The following is a 21,808-nucleotide window of genomic DNA, read 5'->3' as shown; positions in this document are numbered from 1 at the left end:
GTGACATGCTTTTATCTGGTACTTGGTTAAATTATACTCCCTTGTTGTCAGTATTAAAGCAGATTTCTCTGTTCTAACTTTTTTTTTTTTAAAGTTATGGGAGGTTTTATGTGGTACACTTGCAGCTTTTTTTGGTAATGTGTATAATCCTGCATATTTTCTCAAGGTTGGGGAAAGTTTGCTCGCTTGACCCGTGCCCTCACAAGCAGCCGAGGTGTGCTGCAGCAGCTTGCTCCAAGCGTGCAGAAAGGAGAGAACGTTCACAAGCATTCGCGACTTGCTGAGGTAACATTTTCTTTCCCTGAGAAACTGTAAATAAATGTTTTTAGCCTTTGTGGGTATGTTGTCCCTGCATGAGCCAAGCACTGTCTGTCCCCCTTTCACTGGGAATCTGAAGCCTGGTGGCAGGCATGGGAGCTCAGAATATGGCACATGTGCTGTGAAATGTGTCCTGTGACAGTGGAATGGAAACAGGTGTCCAAAAGACTCCATGTAACCTAATTGCAGTAGTGTTCCATATCTCAGCAAACTCTTATAATGGCATTATTATTAAAATAATACTTTCTTGCTTAGATTCCGTTCTTCTGAGGATCTCAGTGTTAGTAGGATCTTGGACTATTCACTTGTGTAAAATTGAGGTGAGAAAACCTCAGGCTAGTACAGAAGGAAATTCTGGAGAATATTTGACACGGTTGTTCTCTGTATTCATTTATGTCTAGTTCTTTTTCAGTGGGATCCCAATCCTGCTTTACAAACTGGTTAAAACATATGTTTCAGTTACTGGTTTTATGGACAGAACAGCTTTAAGATGCCACAAGCAACACTGCAGACAGATTAGGAAAATGAAACCTTGTGATTTAAGTGGACTCTCAAAGATTTGAGAAAAGCTCCAGGCGGAGGAGGCTTCTTGAAGTCCTTAGGGTTTTAGGGCTTTCGCCACGAGGGGGAGAGACTGTCCCAGGTTTCCTGTAGCTGTCTCCTGGGCGAGTAGCAGGGTCTCCTGGTATAAAAACAGCTTAGGGGAGGTCTTGATACGGTGTTAATGACAGCATGGCCAATATAACATGGCACTTCTGTATCAGCTATTGCTGTGGATGCCATGGAAGCAGCTGTGACTCTTGTCAATAATTCTTAATCTTCCTGTGTAGCTGGAGGTGTAAGCCATTGATGGACTCCATGGGGTCTCCATATAGTCAGTACTCTGTTAATTTTGCCCTGTATACGTCTTAGTTTCTATGCAAAATAAACAACTCCTGCCCAGGCCTGTACTGCTATCACATGTGATGGTGAAATTCCCATGGACAGGAGCTTACCTATTCAGTATTTAATACAGATGCACTCAAGAATGGAAAACTGATTTCTGTTGGAAGTACAGAAATAACATAAATCATACTAGCACAGGGGTGGGGCAGACATTCACATGGACTGTAGGAATACCATGTGATTATCACATGTCCACCCTGAGGTGGCTTTAGTGTCCGGGAATTTGGAATAGTCTCCCTCCTAATCCTACTTAAGGCTTAGTGTCAAATAATCGTTCCTTCTCTTTAGATGTCTACCCCTGAATTTTAGTTCATGCTAAAATGTAGGCAGTATAATGTAAGGCAAAGGGTCTGAGGTTATTCTGTTTGGCTCAGTGAACCTCAGTCTGGACCTAAGTGACTACACATTACTGAAACTTCTTGCAAGACGATGTGCTCAACAAGTCTTTGCAAGTATTTTAACTGGCACAGCCAGTTGATTCATTACAAATAATAAAGGGCAAGTGTATAGTTTACATGTCTGAAATGAGTTTCTTTAATTGCCGACTGAATATTGCAGTCATTATTTTAAAAAGAACATTAGCCCCAACTGTGATGCTAGGTACCTTGTTGTGTATCTGTCGTAATTCCATTTGAGTCAATAGAACTACACTAGAGAAAAGCAGAGTTCAGATAATCATACAGACAAGCACACTTTTCTTCCTTTGAAGACATATGGGGTGCCAGGCTTCTTATTCTGGAAAGATGTCTCAGTAATGTTGAACATGGGATCTCTAACTGTTCCCTGTTGTATTTTCAAATCTTTTTTTTTTTTTTTTTAATCTCTGCAGTAGCCTATTTGAAATCTTAAGTTCAAATTAAAATTCGTCCTTTTTATTTTCCTACTCACTATGGCATTTCACATCAGTCTTATTTGCTTGAGAAGGCTCAATTCCAATATTCAATAATATTGGAATATTGTTTGTGTTGCTCTTAGTTCTTTATCACTTATATTTTTGAATATCTGAGGAGCCAGTTGTGTTCTAGAACCTCAGTGGGGCAAGGTGTTGTACAAACACAAAACAGGAGCCTGCCACAAAAGCTTACAATTTCTTTTATTGTTCATGAAATATTAGTTTAAGAAAGATGTTAGTGGCAAACTACTTTGTTTTATCCACAGGCCATGGATAATACAAGCAGTGTCTATTAAGCCTCAGTCTCTGACTTTTGCCAGTATGTGTAGATTTGTTTAGCCTGACTTCTCTAATAGCAGTCATATGAAAACTGCTTAAATTAATTATGCAATTAATGCAAGGGTGTTAGGTAACTCTGAGAGTACATTTTGCAATAAGACTATAAAGTAATTGATACATTTCTGTGGCTTTATCACCAAGGAGCTGATTGTAGGAACCATTCTTCCTGGTCACTGCATAATACGTGTCCTCTAATACCTACGGTGTTAGCAGATGTATTCTGTATATTTACCAGTTCTGGGTAAACAGGCTTGTGTCATTATTTAAAAAATGTGATAGTTATGAGAAATAAAAGGAGAAAAATTATAATGGTGCTTAGCAGCACTGCTTAATAATGGAACTTCTGCCATTTTTTTTTAAGCCTTGTTTACCAGGGACTTATAACTGCCATTAAAATCTACTTCAAGTTGAGGCTTAGCACCTAGCTCTTGGCTTGGGAGCAATTTGTGTGGGTGCCTGTGAAAACAAAAGCAAGGGAGAGTGAAAGAAAGCAAATATGTGCAGTTGAAATCACAAAAGGGAGAGATTAAGCTGAAAATGAATGATTGTTTGTGTGGGTTTTTTCCCCCAGTCATGCAGTCTTAAAAATAAGTCAGTCATTGTAACCACTTGTTGATGCACTTTTATGAGTCCTGACTGGCGATATATTCACCATTTTTTAACAAATCTAGGATAATTTTTTTTTTTATTTTGTATGTTAAAAAAAGTGAACACAGCCTTGTGAAACTCATGATGAAATTTGTCATTTCTGCTCCTGAGGTAATTTCTTCTCCGGCTTTAGAGAGCTATTAAAACATCATGCATCATTACCACAAATAATAAATGCAGATAATACAACTGTAGTGGCTGATGAATCATTAGTAATTGGAATAATACTTTCATTAATAACTTTCTGAAACAAATATTTCTTTTACCATGGTATAACTGCATAATAGAAAAAAGTCTTCCAAAAGCAGGGCTGTTTCAGTTATTTAGAAAATGATAGTAATGAAATATTTGTTCAGTGCACATGAGTGGAAGCTCAGCATATCGGTTTATATAGTTGTGTACATTTTCTTTATGATTACTTTTATATTCATCTCTTGGGTTTTCTTTTCCTCTCCAGGAAAAGTACCTTTACAAGCAGGTTGAATCTAGTTAGTTCATGTGGGTGGGTAACCACACCTGACTGCTTCAGCAAATTCAGGTTGGCACTACTCTCCCTGGAGGCTGGAGTGCAGCAAGAGCACCTTGGAATTGGGCAGATGGTACTTCTCTTTGCATCTGCCTGGCTTTGCTATATGGTGCAGAGAGAGTGGGGTTTATAGCTCTTAATCTCTAGATGACCCAGGGATGGACTGTGTGTGGCCCTTGGTGTGAAAAGTGGAGAAAAGAGCTCTCCTAACTTCCAGTGCAGCAACCTGACAAAACCTAGAGCTTTAGCACTAAGCTCTGTGGACCTCCTTCCATTATTTCTGTATAGCACTGAGCTCTCTTGTACTTAATGCTAAAAGCACATGCTTGTTCTCTGAGATAATTAAGCTTCGTTATAGGGATTTTTCTCTTCCTTCAATGAAAAGAATTTGGTGTGCCTTTGAAAGCTCTTGGCTGGCAGTCCCAGAGGCTGCAAGACCAATTTGTAAAGCAAGTTGCCTTTCCTGGGGAAGGTAGCATGAGCTGGGACAGTGCCCTTCTTCCCTCTCAAGCTGTGAAATGACAGTTCATCTCTCTAGCAATGCCAGCAAGATGGAGTGGTTTTACAAGGTGCGCATGAGTGATGTAGTGAGGGGGAGCCAGGGCTAGAAATTGTCACCCCCAACCCACCCAAACAAAAGACTGGAGACACTCCAGGCTCGCTGTAGGTGGCTTTCCCCACTTTGCGAGTGATTGATATCCCTACATCATTCCTTGATGCTCATCTCCTGCCCTGTCCCTGCCCCTCCTTTCAAGATTCACACCCATACTGCTGATGCACATCCTTCCACTGGAGACCAGCTAAAGCCATGGCCCCTGGTCACTTTAAATAGCCATTGGTAGAGTTTAGCCAGAGACTCCAAGGTGGTAGTGGAAGTTCAAAAGACTTATTAATAAGGTCCCTAGCTATTCAGATAATTTAGAGTACATTTACTTTCTAAATAAAAAGGGAAAGAGACATCAATCCTTTTATTTTCCTGTGCTGTAGCCCTTTGAATCTCAAACAAGCTAGGAGAGAGTGCTTTGTACTTGGTGATGACATTTTAAAACACTGAAGCAGCAAAGTTGTTTATTTTCTTAACAAGTTGAAACTAGAAGTCTGTTTTTCTCTGCATTCAGTTCAGTTTTACATCGCTGCAGTTCCACTGGCTTTACTGTATTTTTTTTGATTTACAGCAAAATAATGGACACCATAATTTAGCCCCTTCTTTATTGCTGAACAGAGATTGTTCTTGCCTTTGTTCCTATTATTCAGGTATATGGGAATACATTAGTACATTTTCCGGTAACTTTAGTTTGGATGATGCAAAATTTCCACAAGTTCTTGGAGTACAAACAGACCGGTGGTGGCCAAAATGGAGTGAATTATATAATTCTCAGCCTAGAACTTATGTATGTATATATAAAAATCATCTGACAAGAACTAACAAAATTTTTTTTTCAGTGTTTCATGGTTGAGGTTCCTGTGCTGATTACAATGATTACCAAAATGTTTGACTTTTTCGTATAATATCAGAGGCTAAAAAAATAAGCTCTAGGAGACATGTGATTGCAAAAGAAGCAATTATGTTTTCAGCCTGCATTTAAGGAGTGATACAATATCCCCACGCTAGTAAGATCTTACCATTAGAACTGAAATCCAGTTAACTGACTGAAAAATATTATCACGTGATAGAAAGTGCTTGGTTTTGCTGATCAGTTATTCCAGTGAGTGAATATTGCAGAGGACTCTCCTTGCCCAGTGAAGCATATCTCAGGCTTGGGATTTTATGTTAGGGCTGCTACTCATGCAAATCCTTATAAAAGCCTGTAATAGCTCAGTGCTTTCCAACTGATTCAGGTACAGCTGTGATGTTCAAAAAGGAGGGCAGGAGGTATTTGCAATATTGATCTTGGGCTAGAACTTTTGTTGAGAAAAGAAAGACATCCTAACATTTGTCGCTGGGACTGCAAACAAGCCCTGAAGGGAACGATGCTCTTAGTACCTATACTAAGTACACAACCTGTGCCTCTTCCAGTCACTACCAGTGACTTCTGGGGACTGGCCAGTGCCTCTTGTGCTGCTTTCAGCTCCTCTCATCACAAGGCAACTTTTTTCAATTTTTTTTTTTGTAGTATGGAGAACCCGCTTGAATTAGGGTCAGGAGTGCCACAGTACTTAATACTGCACTAGGACATGAGTCCTAATTTGGTCTGTAAGGGTTCTACTTAGGGGAAAATGTTCCTTTTCCCTCTTCGCTGTCATTCTTGAAACGCAGTGAAACAAAAATACTAAGTCCTCTTATTGTTTTAAAATTGTTGATGCCTCTGTGCTAACATGCAGGTCTCTCTGAGCAGGTCATGCTACTTCTTTTCTGGAGAACATACTGGGCTCAAAGTCAGCAGGCTTGCAGTTCCCATTGTCATTTACCCATGTGCAAGGGACTGTGATCTGACAGTGTCTGACCCCTGTTGTGCACAAGAGTAAGTGTTTATGTGAGGTTCAAAGCAGGAGGGAACTTGATCTGAGGCTGTTTTGTCCAAGTAGGACTCTTGTAGCTAGTTGATTGTTTTCTTTTGTCCCCTTTGGCTTAATCTGTTGGAAAAAAGCCCACCAGTTCACAAAAAAAAAAGAATAATAAAAAGCACTCAGAAAAGCCTGCAGATAAAAATCCATGTCCAAATAATTGACTTTAAAAAAGTTGAGATAAGAAGCATGAAAGGAAGACATCCTCCTATTATAGCTATGTTGTCTGATTTTTTTCCCTGAGAAGGTGGCCATTTAATTTCCTTCTCTGCTCCCTATTGCTCTGAACTATGATATAAATAAATGTGAAAAAGGAACCACGCTCCTAAATTGTTCTCACAGGTTCTATGAATTTGACATTAGCAAACACATCTCACTTGAGCAAACCTCCATCTTCCTTTCAGTTTTCACCCATAACTCATCCAGGGTAAATTCAATTTTAAAATTCAGCTTGTCTTTATTGGGAAACAGGTCCTTCATGTTGGTTTCACCCTCATGTATATCCATAGATGTAAACGAACACATTCTTATTCATAGGTGTGTAAAAGAAACTTTAGTTACCAAGATTTAAAGACATGATCATACTCTTTTCACACTAGTGTGCAGAACTGGAAAGATAGCAGACTTAAAATGGGCAGCACTGATCAAGATTGCAAAATACTTGGAGCATGTGCTCAGCTTGAGGCCCAGGGTTTAAAACACGTGCTGACAGATCATCTTTTGCTGCAGTGCTTTTTTGAATTCAGACCTAACTGCCTGGCAACTTGACTGTACACCATCAGATAGTGAAGACACTGATCTTTTCTCAGTGAAAAGTTAAAGTTCAAAATGAGTTTATTGAGGCTAATGATAATTATCTGTGGGCTTTGGTCCTGCATAGCCCGGAGAAGAGGAACAAAGGCCCATGCATTCATGTTAGATTGTAGTGTAAGACTATTTCAGATACAGTATGGTGAAGAGTTAAATAGACAATGTTGAGAAGCAATGTGGTCCAGTGGTCCCGGTGATGGACTGGAACTCAGAAGTTGCGGTATTGTTCCTGGTTTTGCCATTGATTTCTATTTGCAACTGCCTTCCTGCCCATCATTTATCTGTCTCATCTGTTTAGACTGCTGAAGGAGCTGTCTCTTCTCTCTACGTCTTGGAGACCCAGCACGTTAGGCTTAGTGTCAAAAAATAATTAATGACATTAAAAGAAACAACAACTGTTCTTAGGTTGATGCTGATTTGTTTAACAGAATACTTATCCTGACTTGCTTACCATTTGGTGGTGATAAAAAGAGTTAATGGACATGCATTTTTATCAACTGTTGTACTGAGCTTGAGAATCTACAATGTGAAAAACAACGTTAAAAAATTAAGCATGTTTTCTTTTTCTCCTGAATCTCTGTGACTACAGGTACTGCAGCTGGGCTCTGAAATCCTCCCGCAGTACAAACAAGAGGCACCAAAGACTCCGCCACATATAATTTTGCATTATTGTGTTTTCAAGACCACCTGGGACTGGATCATCTTGATTTTAACCTTCTACACTGCTATTTTGGTCCCTTACAATGTCTCCTTTAAAACCAAACAGAACAATGTGGCATGGCTAGTAGTCGACAGCATTGTAGATGTCATTTTTTTGGTAGACATTGTGCTTAATTTCCATACCACCTTTGTGGGGCCAGCAGGAGAGGTGATCTCTGACCCAAAGCTGATTCGCATGAATTACTTGAAGACCTGGTTTGTGATCGATCTGCTCTCATGCTTGCCGTATGATGTCATCAATGCATTTGAGAATGTCGATGAGGTCAGTATACTAGTTCCACGTCCACCCATTAATTATTACTTAATGGTTGGGGGGAGGGGGAGAAGAAAGAAATGTATGCTTTTAAATATATTAAATTAGTGTACATATGTCTCTAGTAGCTGCCCTCAGCCCATGTAGAAGTTTGCTTATGTCCTAGCCAGAAGGGTCCATCTTTAACTGCATTGGGAGAGGCTGAGGTTTTTGGTGTCAGAAATCCGTGTTTACTTTCTTTCATTCTGCATCCTCAGAGTTCAGGAGGACAGGCAGAAGCAGGCAGCAGAACCTCTGTACACCACTGAGGAAAACTGCTTCATCTGACTTACCATGAATAGCTTGAACTGGTGTGTCAAGATAGTTTCTTGGGGCAGGGTTCTCTTGCTTTCACTGTTGACTGAACAGGGTATGTCCGCTAATGGCAATTCTTCACATGAACAATTGGAAAGTGTAATACACTTTTCTCAGCTGCTTCTAATACAATACAGCAGGTGGCAGAGGCAGGCAGTGACTCACTGAATCTTCTTAGACCACCAGAAAGTACTGGTGGGTGTGGGTATCTGGTGATCCATGCAGCATTGTTTGGCAACAGTTGTTTTAGAGGAAGGTGAAGCAATTGAAGACGCTGGTTTGATGTTTGTTTGGTAATTCCATAATTAGAAGAAAGGATAGGGAAGGATCTGGAAATCTAGACTCCTCCTTAATTCTTGCTCATTTCTTTGGAAACAGGTCACAAGCCAGCAAAAGAAGTAACATTCAGACACCTAAAACCACAATACCCACCCTGTTTTAACTGCTTGTTCTCCCACTGGATCAGGCTACCAAGAAAATATTCCTAAACTAAATATATTAAGGTTCCATGCCTAAATAGTTCAGAGAGTTAATGAATTGTTAATAAAATCTTAAAGAGGATTCCAGCAATCCACTTTTTAATTACATGTTATAAAATCTGTACCATCAACTAATTATGTGTCTGTATTTATCTGTGATACATACTAAACCTTTAACATACATACACATCTCATCAGTGCTTAGTATTTAATTTTTAGCCTGTAAAATTTAGTTTTTATGAGTTCCTTTAAAATATGCCCATGTTATAAAGGACAACCTAGCTATTAAAAGAAAATTGTGCCAAGTGAAATATCTGGGTAAAAACCTGAAACTGTGTTACTGTTGTAAAAATACACTACACAGGGTTTTTATCAAATTTAAAGTATTTAAAGTATTTTGCTCAATGACTTGAGGACAAGTAGGCAAACTATTGGATGCAGTGGAAAAAACATAATGTTATTTGATATTTAATTCCCTAGAGAGGTTTTCATTTTATATAAAGCTGCTGACTGAAATAACACAAATGAGATCAAGCAAAAAAGCTTTGTGAGACCTGTCCTTAAATATTTGTTTGTCATAAAAAGGACCCAGGCTGCAGATTACTGTGCAGAGCTTTCACATATTACTTTGCCGTGGCACTGATAAATAGAAGGAGTGGCCATATGTCAGTTTCTGACATTTAGCCTGAAAGATTAAAAAAAAAAAAAAAAAAAAGCAAGAGACAAAAAAAAAAGGAAGGAAGGTTTTCTCACCCACTGCAGATAGTAGCAACCTGCTGATGGTTTTGCTGGAGGAACATTTCATAACTGTAGACTGGTGATGTGACCTACAGAACATCCCTGAGGAAAATGTCTATACCAGTGGCTGTGACAACCCTTGAGCTGAGCACAGGCACTCTCAGACTCATGGTAGCAATTCTGCAGAGAAATTCTTGTTGTGCGAGTTTGAATTTCTCCAGGTTCTCCATCTCAGTGTTGCCTTGTAACACTGAGGAGCTGATTGGTACTTCAGTTTTCCTATGGCTCTTCAACAGTCGCCTTAATCAGTATAACAGTGTTAGTTTTAGTTATTCTAGCTATCATGCCCAAGGAAAAGAACATTTTTCTTGATGCTATCCTTTCAAGACTGTTCGTCTCTATTTCCCCTAGTGGGTTCTGACATTTAGCTGGTATAAATCATTGTAGGGTCATTAGAGCAGAGTTTCCAGTGGTGTAAATTGCTGTACTTCTGTTAAGGGCTCATAGACTGGTTTACTAGACCTGAGGGGGCTTTGGCAGAAATGCCAGCAGAATAACGTAGTGCACATCAGGTGGGGATTTAGGACAGTATATGCTGATCGCTGTTTCATGAACTGCGTGTAGAGAGAAAGATAACCTTTTATTAAAGGAGAAAAAGAAAAAGCTACATTCAAGGTGTCTTGAAAGTAGAAAGGCTTTGCCTTGTATCTTCTTCTCTTGTGTAGATCATTCCCTTGTGGGTCAACTCCCTCTCTTTCAAACTTGCTGGTTTAAATTTTACCTGTCTCTCACCCTGGATTACACACCATATTACTTCACAGTTGGATTAAGTCAGCTGTGAGGCTGCGCTGCTGAGGTTATAAGTAGCCAAACTGGATTGTTATCTGTGTGTCACTTTGATTTTGCTAAAGGGAATTCCCTTGGAGCCATGAGACTGGAGTTAATAGGTGGCCATGGCTGCTGCAAGGATTTTTCTTTTTTTTTTTAGTCCTAATGTGAATACTCTTAAAAAATTGCCAGAGATTAAATGATACCCAGTGTCAACAGTGGTGATAAAATGAGATGAAGAATATGAATGGCTATTTTCCTGTTTCGATGTTTTTCATATATGATTTTAAACAGGAGGAAATAGAATCCTGGCTTTGTTGCGGTCCCTATAGTGAAGGGGGACTGGCGCAGGTGGAAGCTCACTGTTTTTTCTCCCTGCTGTCATTCTCTGTTAAAAGAAACGTCACTGAAGACATTGAGGATGTTATGGAGGAACGAACTTGACAAGTCAATTTGTTTTTAAGAATGCTGTAATTACTGTGATGGAGACGAATTGATTTGCAAGGGACACAGGACCTGGAGCTGAAGAAGGAAAAAGCTGTGTATATAGGGTGTTGAGGCTCTTTTGGCTCTGGGTAATTTTGGGACTGTCCCATCACTTAACTCTTGATAGATTAATAGTGAAATCATTTTTATCATCTTTAAAGTGATCCACTAATATAAGATTAATTATAACCTATGAAACTAGAGTTGATCAATATTTTTGACAAGCAGATACTCATTTTACAAAATACTGATACTGAATTTTTTTTCTATTTGGAATTAACTTTTTTTTTTGCAATTCACTTCATTATTCCATTATAAGATATAATGGAAAATATTTTCTTGAAACAAAATTGAGTGTGACTTCTGTGTTTTTCAGGCAATTTCAAAATTCTTTGGGTTTGTTGCAGTTTGGAACATTAGTATATTTTCAATTCACATTTTTTAATATAATTGAAATTTCAGTTTCCTCTCTACACTGTTCAGAATATTTTTGTCCACAAAAATACTTTGAATTCATTAACTATTAATCAATACAACTATTAATAACTACAATTAATACAAGAGGCACTTAAGTATGAATAGCCACATTCTACAGATGGAAGAGGAAAGAAAAAACGTTAATGTCTTTGTTCAAGGCCATAGAATTAAATATGAGAATGTATGAAGCTTCTGATCTCAAGTGCTGTGCTCAAAGAGACAGTACAGTATCTCATATTCAGACATGAACAGAATTCAACAAATGAAGGAATGAATAGCTGTAGAGAAATTTCCATTGTTACCCAAATGAAAGAAAAGTTATAAATGTTTCTCCTGGTTTTTCTATATGGCAAGCTAATTATGCAGTTAAATATGAATTACTTTCTTGACCTACCATAGAACTTCAAGAAAAGAAAATATTCCACTGATTGATGAATCAACTTAATGCTAGGCTTAGACTTTCTATTGTTAAGACAATACATCATGCTGTAGTATAGTTTAAGTAAGAAAAGGAAATATTGCTCTAAAATTTACACAGCCCTTAAACATATGGTATTAGTCTCTTTTGAATTTGAATGATCACAATAACATTTGTCAGTAATCCTTTAAAGTAATTAGGATTATTCCTCACTTGAGAAAATACCACCTACTTTGGGGGATAATGTTATCTTTTTGTGTTCAGACATCAATCAGTAGATTTAATAAAAAACAGACATAAAGAAAATTCCACAATTTTTGCCAAGAACAATGCAATTTAAGACTTTGAATTCCAAAGGCAAGTTGAAGCATATTTTTGCAGTGTCAGCTTGAGCAATTTTATACTGTGGTTTTCAGCCATAATACCATAAGATATAATTTATAGTGGAAAAAATTTGACTTATTACATGTGACACTGCTGTTGTGAAATCTCATGGTAGGAGTGGAATCCAGTCATGTCATGACCATATAAATCTCTGAAATAAGGAGTTTGTAGTAGTAATTGCTATCCATATTTGAATGGAACGCTATGATCAATTGTTGGCTGATGCCAAATTGAGAACCATATATCACTCTTATTAGTTGAGGTAGAAGAGAAATAAATGCATAGTAAAAGATCATCAGGAAAGATGTACTCAATATAAATGATCTAGTGTTCACTTAAGTGGATGAGTAAGATAAGAGAGAAGCTAGCGTGTAGGCAAAGAAGATATACAGCTTTGAAAGGACAAAATTTACGATGATAAAAAAGTCCCAGAAAAAACACAATACAGAAGTAATAGAAGTAAATTAAGCTATTTAGTGCTAAGTGAGCATGGTGTAGCTGGAAAGTAAACAGTGAGTTGTGAGAGAGGAAAAAATGAATGTGTTGCTGGTCAGATTGTTGGCAACTCTCTGAGGCAGTACTTTTGCAATAGATTAATTTAAACCTTATTAGTGGAATAATTTCTCATGCTAATACAAATTAGCTATCTAGGAATCACTGCAGTAGCTACACTGAAAAGTGTGCAACTTCCCTAGATGGGTTTTACCATTTGCTTGCAATAAGGGGCAAGGGAATAAATTATCATATTTATAGTTCTATGGAATAAACAGGGGTCCATAAAGAAAGATTTTGGGTTAGATGAATTTTGCAAACTGGAAAATGTGATTTTTTAAACTCTTTTAAACTGTAAACAGCTGTATAATATGAAGTCTGTTTGAAACAGTATGTAGTTCACCTCTCTTATTTGGATCTGTCCAATTAGGCAATACTGTGTTTTGTATGTGAGTCTATTGATAAATCTGGTAATTAATGAATATTTTTCTCTGGCTAATTAATATTAAAGTAGTCATAACCTACTTCCTATGTAATGCTTATAACAAAGCAGCTAAGTATCAGAGTATGATCCAGGCATAGAGGAAATGTTGGCAAATTGTGGTTCTTGGACGTGATGAAAGTAGATGAGAAAGGATTAGTGAGACCCCCTGGATTGGGTGACTCCTTACCAGTGCTCCTGGGGAAGAATCAAGCAATTGGGTTACTGTACCCAGGTGGGGCAGTGGGAGGGCTGGAGCATGGGCCTTGGGTTGGAGGGGGTGGTGGTGGTGGAGGTTTACTTGGTTGGGGGTCCCCTTGTGAGAGACTGCTGAGAAATAGGGCAAGCCCCAGGGAGGTGTGTGCTCTGGGCTGTAACCTCCCAGAGGCCCTTGGAGCAAAGCCAGCGGGGTTGTTGGTGTGGTCCCAGGTGGTGTTGGAGCTTCAGAAGGAGCTTGGGGGCCCTGACCTGTGGAAGAAGAGGAGTGCTAAAAGAAAAGAAGGTGGTCATGGAGGAGGAGTGCTGCTTCGCTGACTTCTGTAGGTGCCTCTGTACTGCAGCATGGCCCCAGGGGTCTGTGCCAGGCAGGATTTACTCCTTAACAGGCAGGTAGGTGGAAGGAGTATTTGGGGAAATGCAAGTGGGGTAAAGCGGACTGCCAGGATATAAACCAGGGAGGCAAAGAAGCGCTTACTGTTCACGGTCTCTTGAGGATTTGATTCAGGGTGTCTCTCTTCTTTGTCTACATTTCCCTCCCCCCCCCCCCCCCCATTTTTTTTCAATCAAATACAAGTTTCTCTAACTTGCCTCCTTAAAAACCCAACCTCCATGCTACTAATGAAGTGCCTCTTTTACGTTACTCTCTGAAGGGGCGGGCTGCCTTTTCCCCCCAAATCCTCTGCTTTCCAAATTGTATTGGTGTTGTATATAGGCACTGCAGAGCTCTTCTGCCATTTAAGCCATTTAGGGTTAAATTCTCTCCTCTGCTCCAAGCCTGCTTAAGGTGTTTAGTTAATTTAAATTCTGCTTGCTTCCCTGGTCTCCCCCAGGTTCATACACCTTGGTGGCTCAGAGACATCTACACTGTCTTCTGATGGATAGCCCCTCCCAAAAGAGAATACCAGAGAAGGATGTGTTGCTGTGTCCCTGCCCAACACTTTTTAGGTTCTGCTGTGGCTGTTGAGATGCCAGTTAGCTCCTCTTCTGCACTACTAATGTTCAGATTAGTCTTTTTGCTAAGTCACAGATAAGTAAGGGTGTTACTGGGTTTCAGGGCTACTTCTTTATAGCTTTGAAAAGCATGACATTTATCATACTATTAAAGAGAGAATAGTGGTCTACATAAGCTATTCAATCTGTATAAGGCTAAAAGAATTAAAACACTGAATTACATTTTCAGTGGTAATGTATGGTGATAGCCTTTGTCCAAGAAGGAGAGCTAAGTGAATATATTAGATTCTGAATTATTTCAAAAAGCTGCTGTAAGAGTGATACTTACACTGCATATAAAGGGAAGCAGATGGGGATCGGTTTTCCCCCATTCAGCATACTTGCATCGATCTGAGGCAGAAAGTCAGATGAGATGGCAAAGGGTATTTATTTGAGTAGCTAAATGGTTGCTTTATAGTCTATTTCATATTAGAGATTGGATTAGAATTGGAAAGATGGAGTGGTAGAGATGCCAGTAACGCTAAATCTTATTTGGGTGTTTTGCCTCTTTGAGATAAGTAAAAAGCTTCTGAAACTAATGGCTTCTTTGAATCGGAAGCATTGGGAAGCAAGTTGCTGTCTGTCAGGGATAAATTTTTTGTTAGTGTGGAAAGTGGGATTTCTTTAGATTACTTATGTGGTAACCTATCCTTGTTCTTCCTTTCAAAGTAAAAAAAAAAAAAAAAGTTTGTTTCCTGAGCATGCATATATATGTGTAAGGCAAGCATGGACATAGTTTTATAAATGAAAAATCAGCCTTTCCATCTCTTCTCACACCCTGTGCTCTTATACATGAATTATTGCTGTTCCTCCCTCGATTCTAACCAAGCTCGCAGATGTCTGACTAAAATAAGCTTTGTGAGTCTAGAGATCTGCTTTCTTCAGTGCTGAAAACCACAGCAGTAACCAGAGGGTTTAGATATTGATTTTGACCTGTGTGCATAATGTTATCTCATCTGTTGGCTGCTAAATATGGCAATCTGTAGGAAAGGTCATGTTCTCAGACCTAATTAAGAAAATCAGAAGAGGCAAATAACAGAAATGAGAAGTCCTAATAATGACCTGACAGGGCTGCCATATTACTGCAGATAGGCAGAGCCAGGCCACGGCACAGCTGACTTGAAATCAAGAAGGCAGTGCTTTCCATGGCTCTTGCCTCACTTATGGTAGTGATAAATTTGGTTAATTACCTCCCTTTTTCTGATAAATAAATAATTTTTTTTTGTTCTGTTCCATTCTAATTCTTTTTATGGTTAGCTTTGAGTCTCCTGCATCTCTCTTTAACTGAGATGAAGCCAGAACGTCAGCAGTTACATGTGAGAGGAGAGCGCTGGAAAACTTAGAACAGATTTGTGTCAATACTGAGTGTTTTTTTTTTTTAAATAGATAGTAAGTAGGGAGTAAATTATACTTCCTTTGAGCCTAGAAAAAACCCTTAATGCTTGGGTTAAGTGCATTTTCTTTCTGTACATGTGCAAAGTAAATAATGGCCTAAAAAGTGAATACTGTCATGCAGATTGAATCTATTACTAAAGTGCTAGCGTTACTATAGCTGTAGGAGGTGGGATGAAAGTTGCATTTTAGTTCTTTTCTAAAGTTGTTCATCCTACATCTTGTTTGGAAGGGAAAATGAATTATTTCTCTTTTTTTTTTTTTTTTGCTGTAGTTAATTTTTAGTGCTGTTCTTTAAACAATTTGTATTTTGTTTTTTCTAGGTGGAATTTTATTATTCAATGAATTGAGTAGAATTTAATTTGGCATGGCAAATGAACAGCAGCAACTGTTTTTTATTTGTACAGCATCTAGCACTGTAGTCTCCACTGTTACTGTTCTTGGGGACCATAATGACACAAGTAACTAATAATTACTTTGCTACAGCCCTTTGTTTTCAAAACACTTCACGCAGTAACTCATCACAGCGCCTCTTCTCTATCTCTTTTTATGGATATGGAAGTAACGGCACAAATCTTATGTTGTCTGATGCAAAGCAAGAGCCAATGCATGGATATCCTGGATCCTGCGTTTGGAGAGAAGATTACTTACATGGCTGAGATATCGGTGTGAGACAAGGGGTGTACTGGCAGTAGATCATGTCTTGCACAAAAACAAAGAGATACAAAAGAAATTCTGTGTAAATGTGCACAGTATCTAGTGAGTAGATCTAATTAATGACACATTATAGATGGAAATTTAGTTTTGGCAGTGTTTAATGGACAAACTTCTGAAACATTCTCTTTAAATGTAAAATGTGGGTCCTGCTTTCCCTCAGAACTGAGGCTGATCTGTTTTTCTGTTGTGTTTGAGGTGCGGTTCCACTATGCAAAGATGGCATGGGAGGAAAGGGGAATGGTTGTATTTATTACTTTAAGGATTTTTGACATTCAGGTTTGCTTAATCAGCGAATACAGAGTTATTTCTTTTGGCTCTCAGGGCTTTCAGCTTGCCCTTTGGTTTGGAGGGGACTCACTACAGATTCTTCCATTTTCATGCATCAGCCATCACTGGCAACGAAAGTAAAACTGCCAGCCTATTAAATATTTGTCAACAACAATATGCAGATATCAGCAGTAGAATCTTTATTTAGTGCCATTCAGTTACTTCAAACAATTTGATATATAAGTTTGTTTGAAATTCAGCATTTTCTGCTGTATTTGACTAAGTGCTGCATATTTAAGTAAGTGCTGCACAAGTTATCTCTGTAACAAAATGTAGTAAACCCACTATTTTTCTACCCTGGCCGTATAACAGATTTCTTAGCTTCTGCGTACCCGTAGGGGAAGGGATCTGTTGGATAGAGTAGTGATAGGTGGAACTGCGTCTGAGTAAGTCAGGCCCAAGTAGGACTTTGTGGGGTATTACTTAGTCTTGTCCTTTGCCTGCCTGCCACACAGAAGTTCTTTATGGTGATCCTTTAGAGCAGAGCATCGGGGTGCCTGTTTGGGACCTGTAGTGCAATTGCTGGCTCTTTATGAACTGAGGTTTATCTATGTCCTTTGGGCAGAAGGAGCTTGGGGTGTCTCTTAATCTGCCTCTCAAAGGTTATAGGAGTAGCAGAGCTAAGACGGTGGGACATGCATCAAGAGGAGTAAATTGAGTTCAGGCTCTTTTGCGTGACATCTTGGAGCCATCTATAAGATAAAAGCATAAAAATAATCTGCACTGATAAGAGCATTAAAATGGACAGTAATCTAAAAGTACAGTTCTATTTTGGAAAGTGGTAATCTAAAAATGTCAATTTTGAATCCAGCAGATCTATTCCTGTGAGTATTAAAATATTACTTGCTAAATTTAGTGACAAAAAGTACTGTTTTAAAGTATTGGAGAATGATCTGATTTTTTTCTACTGTATCATCTATGAAAAGGTCTATTAAGTTTCCATTGTTTATACCTATTTGAAATTCTGTCACTTAGAAATTTTTAAGAGAGCTATATGAGTAATTATTTCCCTGGGCATTTCTTCCTTTTGATATTGATCCATTTAGAATAAACAAATCCTTTTCTCTGAAGAAATCAAATAGAAAATACTGTTAATGCTGAGATAAAAATAAATGTTGGTTTTGTTGTTTTTTTTTTTTTTTTCGCTTTTTCTGAACTTTTAGAATCTTATTGGCAATGCAGTCAGGTGAAAAATATTGTGAGTAATTTGAATATTAAATGCATCTTTCAACGCAACCAATTCAAGTACTTATTTTCTGTAAATAAGCGAGTTCTTTTTGTACAAAAAACGTAATTCTGTCTACCTCTGGTCAGAATTTGGTAGAATCACTTTCTCCCAAATGATGCAGTTCTATCACATTTTAAATGTTTTTACAAAATTTCTTTTTGTGAATTTCACAAGGGAAATTAGGATAAGAGTACTCTGAAATTGAAGTAGTTTGCCTTAAATGTTTTAAATCTAATTTCAAATATTTTATTTTGTATCCCCATTTTTCATATCCAATTTCATAAGCTCCCCTTCTGTGATTTTTTTTTTCCCAAGTATTTCTAATCCTTGACTCTTTTTTCAATTAAGAATTAACCAAGTTTTAAAATCCTTCCTGAATCATTATTATTTTTGGTTTTGGTAGGACTCTCACTTACAAACAGCATGTTGGTTTTGTTTTTTAAATCCCAGTGATGAGTTTTAATTTTAAGAACAAATTTTGCACCACTCTTTTTGAGTAAAAATAAAACCGGTATTTAGAATGCTGGGATGGAAAAATTTCCTGCCCTTGCCTGAGACTTGTAAGCACTGCGTGATTAAAAAGCTTGGCTTTGAGACTGAAGCTAAAAGCAGGCCATTACTGGAGACTTCTCAAAATGTAAAGCATTATTGTTTTGCTGTTAAAGTTTGTAAAGAGGAAAGGAGAAATGGGCATTGGTCCTGAGGAAAAAGGCCAGAAGTCTGTGTTGTAATGTCAGAATGCGGATGTTTTAGACTGTAGAGACTATATGTCCTTGTCACAATTTTTTGTGTTTTCCCCCTTGCTTGTCCTCTCCATACTGAGTGTTCATCAATACCTACTTTCCCTCCCCTGGAAATGAAGGCCTTATGCCTTCTGTGTCATATTCTTTGAACTGGCATCAAGGCTTTGCTCCATTGTTTACAAAACAAAGCCAGGTATGGAATGAATGGGAAATGGAAATTAACTTTTACTTTGTGAAGGAATTTTTGCATCAGTGACTTGAAAAGTTTGGCATAGATAATCATGAAAAGAGTAGATCACTTGGTCTCTTCTAGATCTCTGCAAATATCTCTGATTTAAAAAAGGCTGCTTTTTTCTCTTTTTTTTCCTTCCTTTTTGCCCCCCCGCCCCCCCCGGTTGTGTTAGATCTTATCCAAATACTTAATAGAAATTGATAGTGTGTTCCCAGGTAACAAATTACATCTGTCTCTGAAAATAAGTCAATGTAATCATGACAAATTCATGAAATAAAGGGGAAATACATTGCTGCAGTTCTGGAGAACATGAGTCAATATGCTTTATGTAATTATTTAATAAAACATCTCTTCTAGTGCATTGAACCAGCCTAAGATACTGAAGCAGTTGTATTTATGCAGGAATAAACAAACTTCCAGTAAAAGCTGGTGACCAGAAGTATGCAATTATGCATTTCCAGAAATACTCATTAAACCAGTCTGCTTAAATTTTAATCAGACTTCTACGTATGAAACAGTCTTGATAAGAGGGAGTAGAAAAAAGAAGAAAGGATTTTTATGAAAGGCTATTCAGATCTTCTAGTGCCCCAAATGTCTTTGAATTTTTTTATTTAACTTCTTGTGCATGGGATTGCAAATCTGCCTAAAAGTTAACAATACAAAATCCTACGTGCTGGCTTAATTCTGTTTTATGGGAGTCATATTAGTATCATCACAGAAATACTACATTGATAACAAAGCTGTCATAAAAAGAATATGATGTGGGGATTAGACAGTGAGATATTTTAAATAGTTAAGTTTTGTGTAGTTCATGTGAGAAATGTCAGAGGACTGGTCGCCTGAGTTCTTATATGAAAGTAAAGTCATAGGAAATATGCTGTTACACTGAAAAATTACAAATCAGCAGGTACTTCCAGTATTTTTTGGCTTTCCTTATTTATCTTCCTGGTATGTCTGAGCTAAATACTGCAAAGTGTGTAGTATCTGAGACATGAGAGGACATGTGTTGCCCAGGATCGTATGGAAGTCAGGAATAGCCATAAGAGGTTCGTGACTCCAGATGCTGGAGTGAATTCAATAGGTGTCTGGTTATGTTCCTCTCAACATTAGATTTGTATAGTTTAATGGTCAGTGACTTCCACATTTATTTTCAGTCAGCCTAAAGTAGCATCGGGATACCCTGGGATGGTCTGGATGTGCAATAAATAGCCTGTCATTTGAAGCTTTACAAACGTATTTGTAGACCTATTCAAACCATCTGAAAGGGGAGTTCAGAGAGCAACCCACAAAATGTTAGTGGATGAAGACGAGAGTGCCTGTATCCATCCCTGAAAAGGGCCACTAAGATTTTCAAGTTTCACAATCTCTCTTTTCAGGTGTTATCTAATGACCACCTACTCGTGTTGCATCACCTCGTGTCTTTGGAAACAGCACTTATGAACATTGTTGCTTTAATATTAAGTTCTAATGGTCACTGTGCTTTATCCTTCTAGGGCATCAGTAGTCTCTTCAGTTCACTTAAAGTGGTCAGGCTACTTCGGCTGGGTCGTGTGGCTCGGAAGTTGGACCACTACATTGAATACGGAGCGGCAGTCTTGGTTCTGCTGGTGTGCGTGTTTGGTCTTGCAGCACACTGGTTAGCCTGCATTTGGTACAGCATAGGAGACTATGAAGTTATCGATGAGGATACAAACACGATCCGAACTGAGAGCTGGCTCTACCAGCTGGGGATGTCAATAGGAACACCTTACCGCTTTAACACATCAGGCTTTGGAAAATGGGAAGGCGGACCAAGCAAAGATTCGGTCTACATCTCCTCGTTGTATTTTACGATGACCAGCCTCACCAGTGTTGGATTTGGGAACATTGCTCCAACTACAGATGGGGAGAAGATCTTTGCTGTTGCTATGATGATGATTGGCTGTAAGTATTAGAGATTCTGTCTCTCACACACACAATGCCAAATAGCTGTGTGTCATGAATACTGATATCATAAGAACATCTGGAATCCTGTCAAATATTATTATGCAGCTTAAAATATTTTTGGTGGCAATATAGTTATTACACGCTTTCTTACTGGTTAGTTTTAAAATCACAAGTGGGAGTATTGCTGTGAATAGCAAAAATTCAGTCATTTTGGAAGAAACATTCTGTCAATGTCCTTTCAATATTCTCTTGTAAGTAAACCATAAAATGTGTAAAGCCTGAAGTATTAAAAATTAATGCACCAGAGTGGGCATTTGTGCCTCCATTTGGTATGTGGCAAAATCTTTGTATGTCTGAGAGCTGTATATATTGGACAAGTGGGTCAGTGAGTGGGAGGAGGTCTAAGAGCATCTTGTAAGGGAGAGAGAACAGTAGCTCTCTAGAGGCCACAAACTCCACTGTAGGCTAAGCATACAGTCAGATCCTAAAGTAACCGGGATGATATTGGCCTTGGGCACCTCTGGCTCACATTTCTTTGTCGCAAGGGATTCGTACTGCCAAGCTGCCCAGCTTTTGGCCATGTTGTGTCACTTCAGTGCAGGATTTGCACTCAAAGTGCCTTGAGAACTACTTGAAGTTAAGAACCATACAGTGGCCACCATTAAACTAGGTCATGTTTTTCTAGATAAGGGTGGAATTTGAACCAAAATAAGGAAAAAAATTTCTGCTTTGTACATGGAAGAGCATATCATTATATGGAGAAAGAGAGAAGTTTCTGTATGGTAATATTACATCCAGAGGAGAAAAAAGTCAATTCTTGCTAAGCAGAAAATTAAAACCAAATATATAATGAAACTCAATTAGCAGCACAGTGCCTGTTACGATAGAAACGTGAAGCTTTGATTCTGATGTGTGTGTCCTTTTACAGCAGCAATGAAATC

General features: G+C 38.4%; 1 protein-coding gene across 1 annotated transcript in view; it reads left to right on the top strand.

Annotated features, from left to right (window-relative positions):
* The window catches only part of KCNH1 (potassium voltage-gated channel subfamily H member 1), a 187,632-nt gene that overhangs the window by 32,745 nt on the left and 133,079 nt on the right, over window positions 1-21,808 (top strand). Inside the window, exons 5-7 of the mRNA XM_075147926.1 lie at window positions 167-285; window positions 7,573-7,965; window positions 20,435-20,864. Of these exons, the coding sequence (XP_075004027.1) occupies window positions 167-285; window positions 7,573-7,965; window positions 20,435-20,864 (942 nt within the window). The remainder of the gene's footprint in view (window positions 1-166; window positions 286-7,572; window positions 7,966-20,434; window positions 20,865-21,808) is intronic.

The sequence above is a fragment of the Calonectris borealis genome, chromosome 3 (assembly GCF_964195595.1).
Source record: "Calonectris borealis chromosome 3, bCalBor7.hap1.2, whole genome shotgun sequence".
NCBI classification, from domain to species: Eukaryota; Metazoa; Chordata; class Aves; order Procellariiformes; family Procellariidae; genus Calonectris; species Calonectris borealis.
This window is presented reverse-complemented; position numbering and strand designations above follow the sequence as displayed.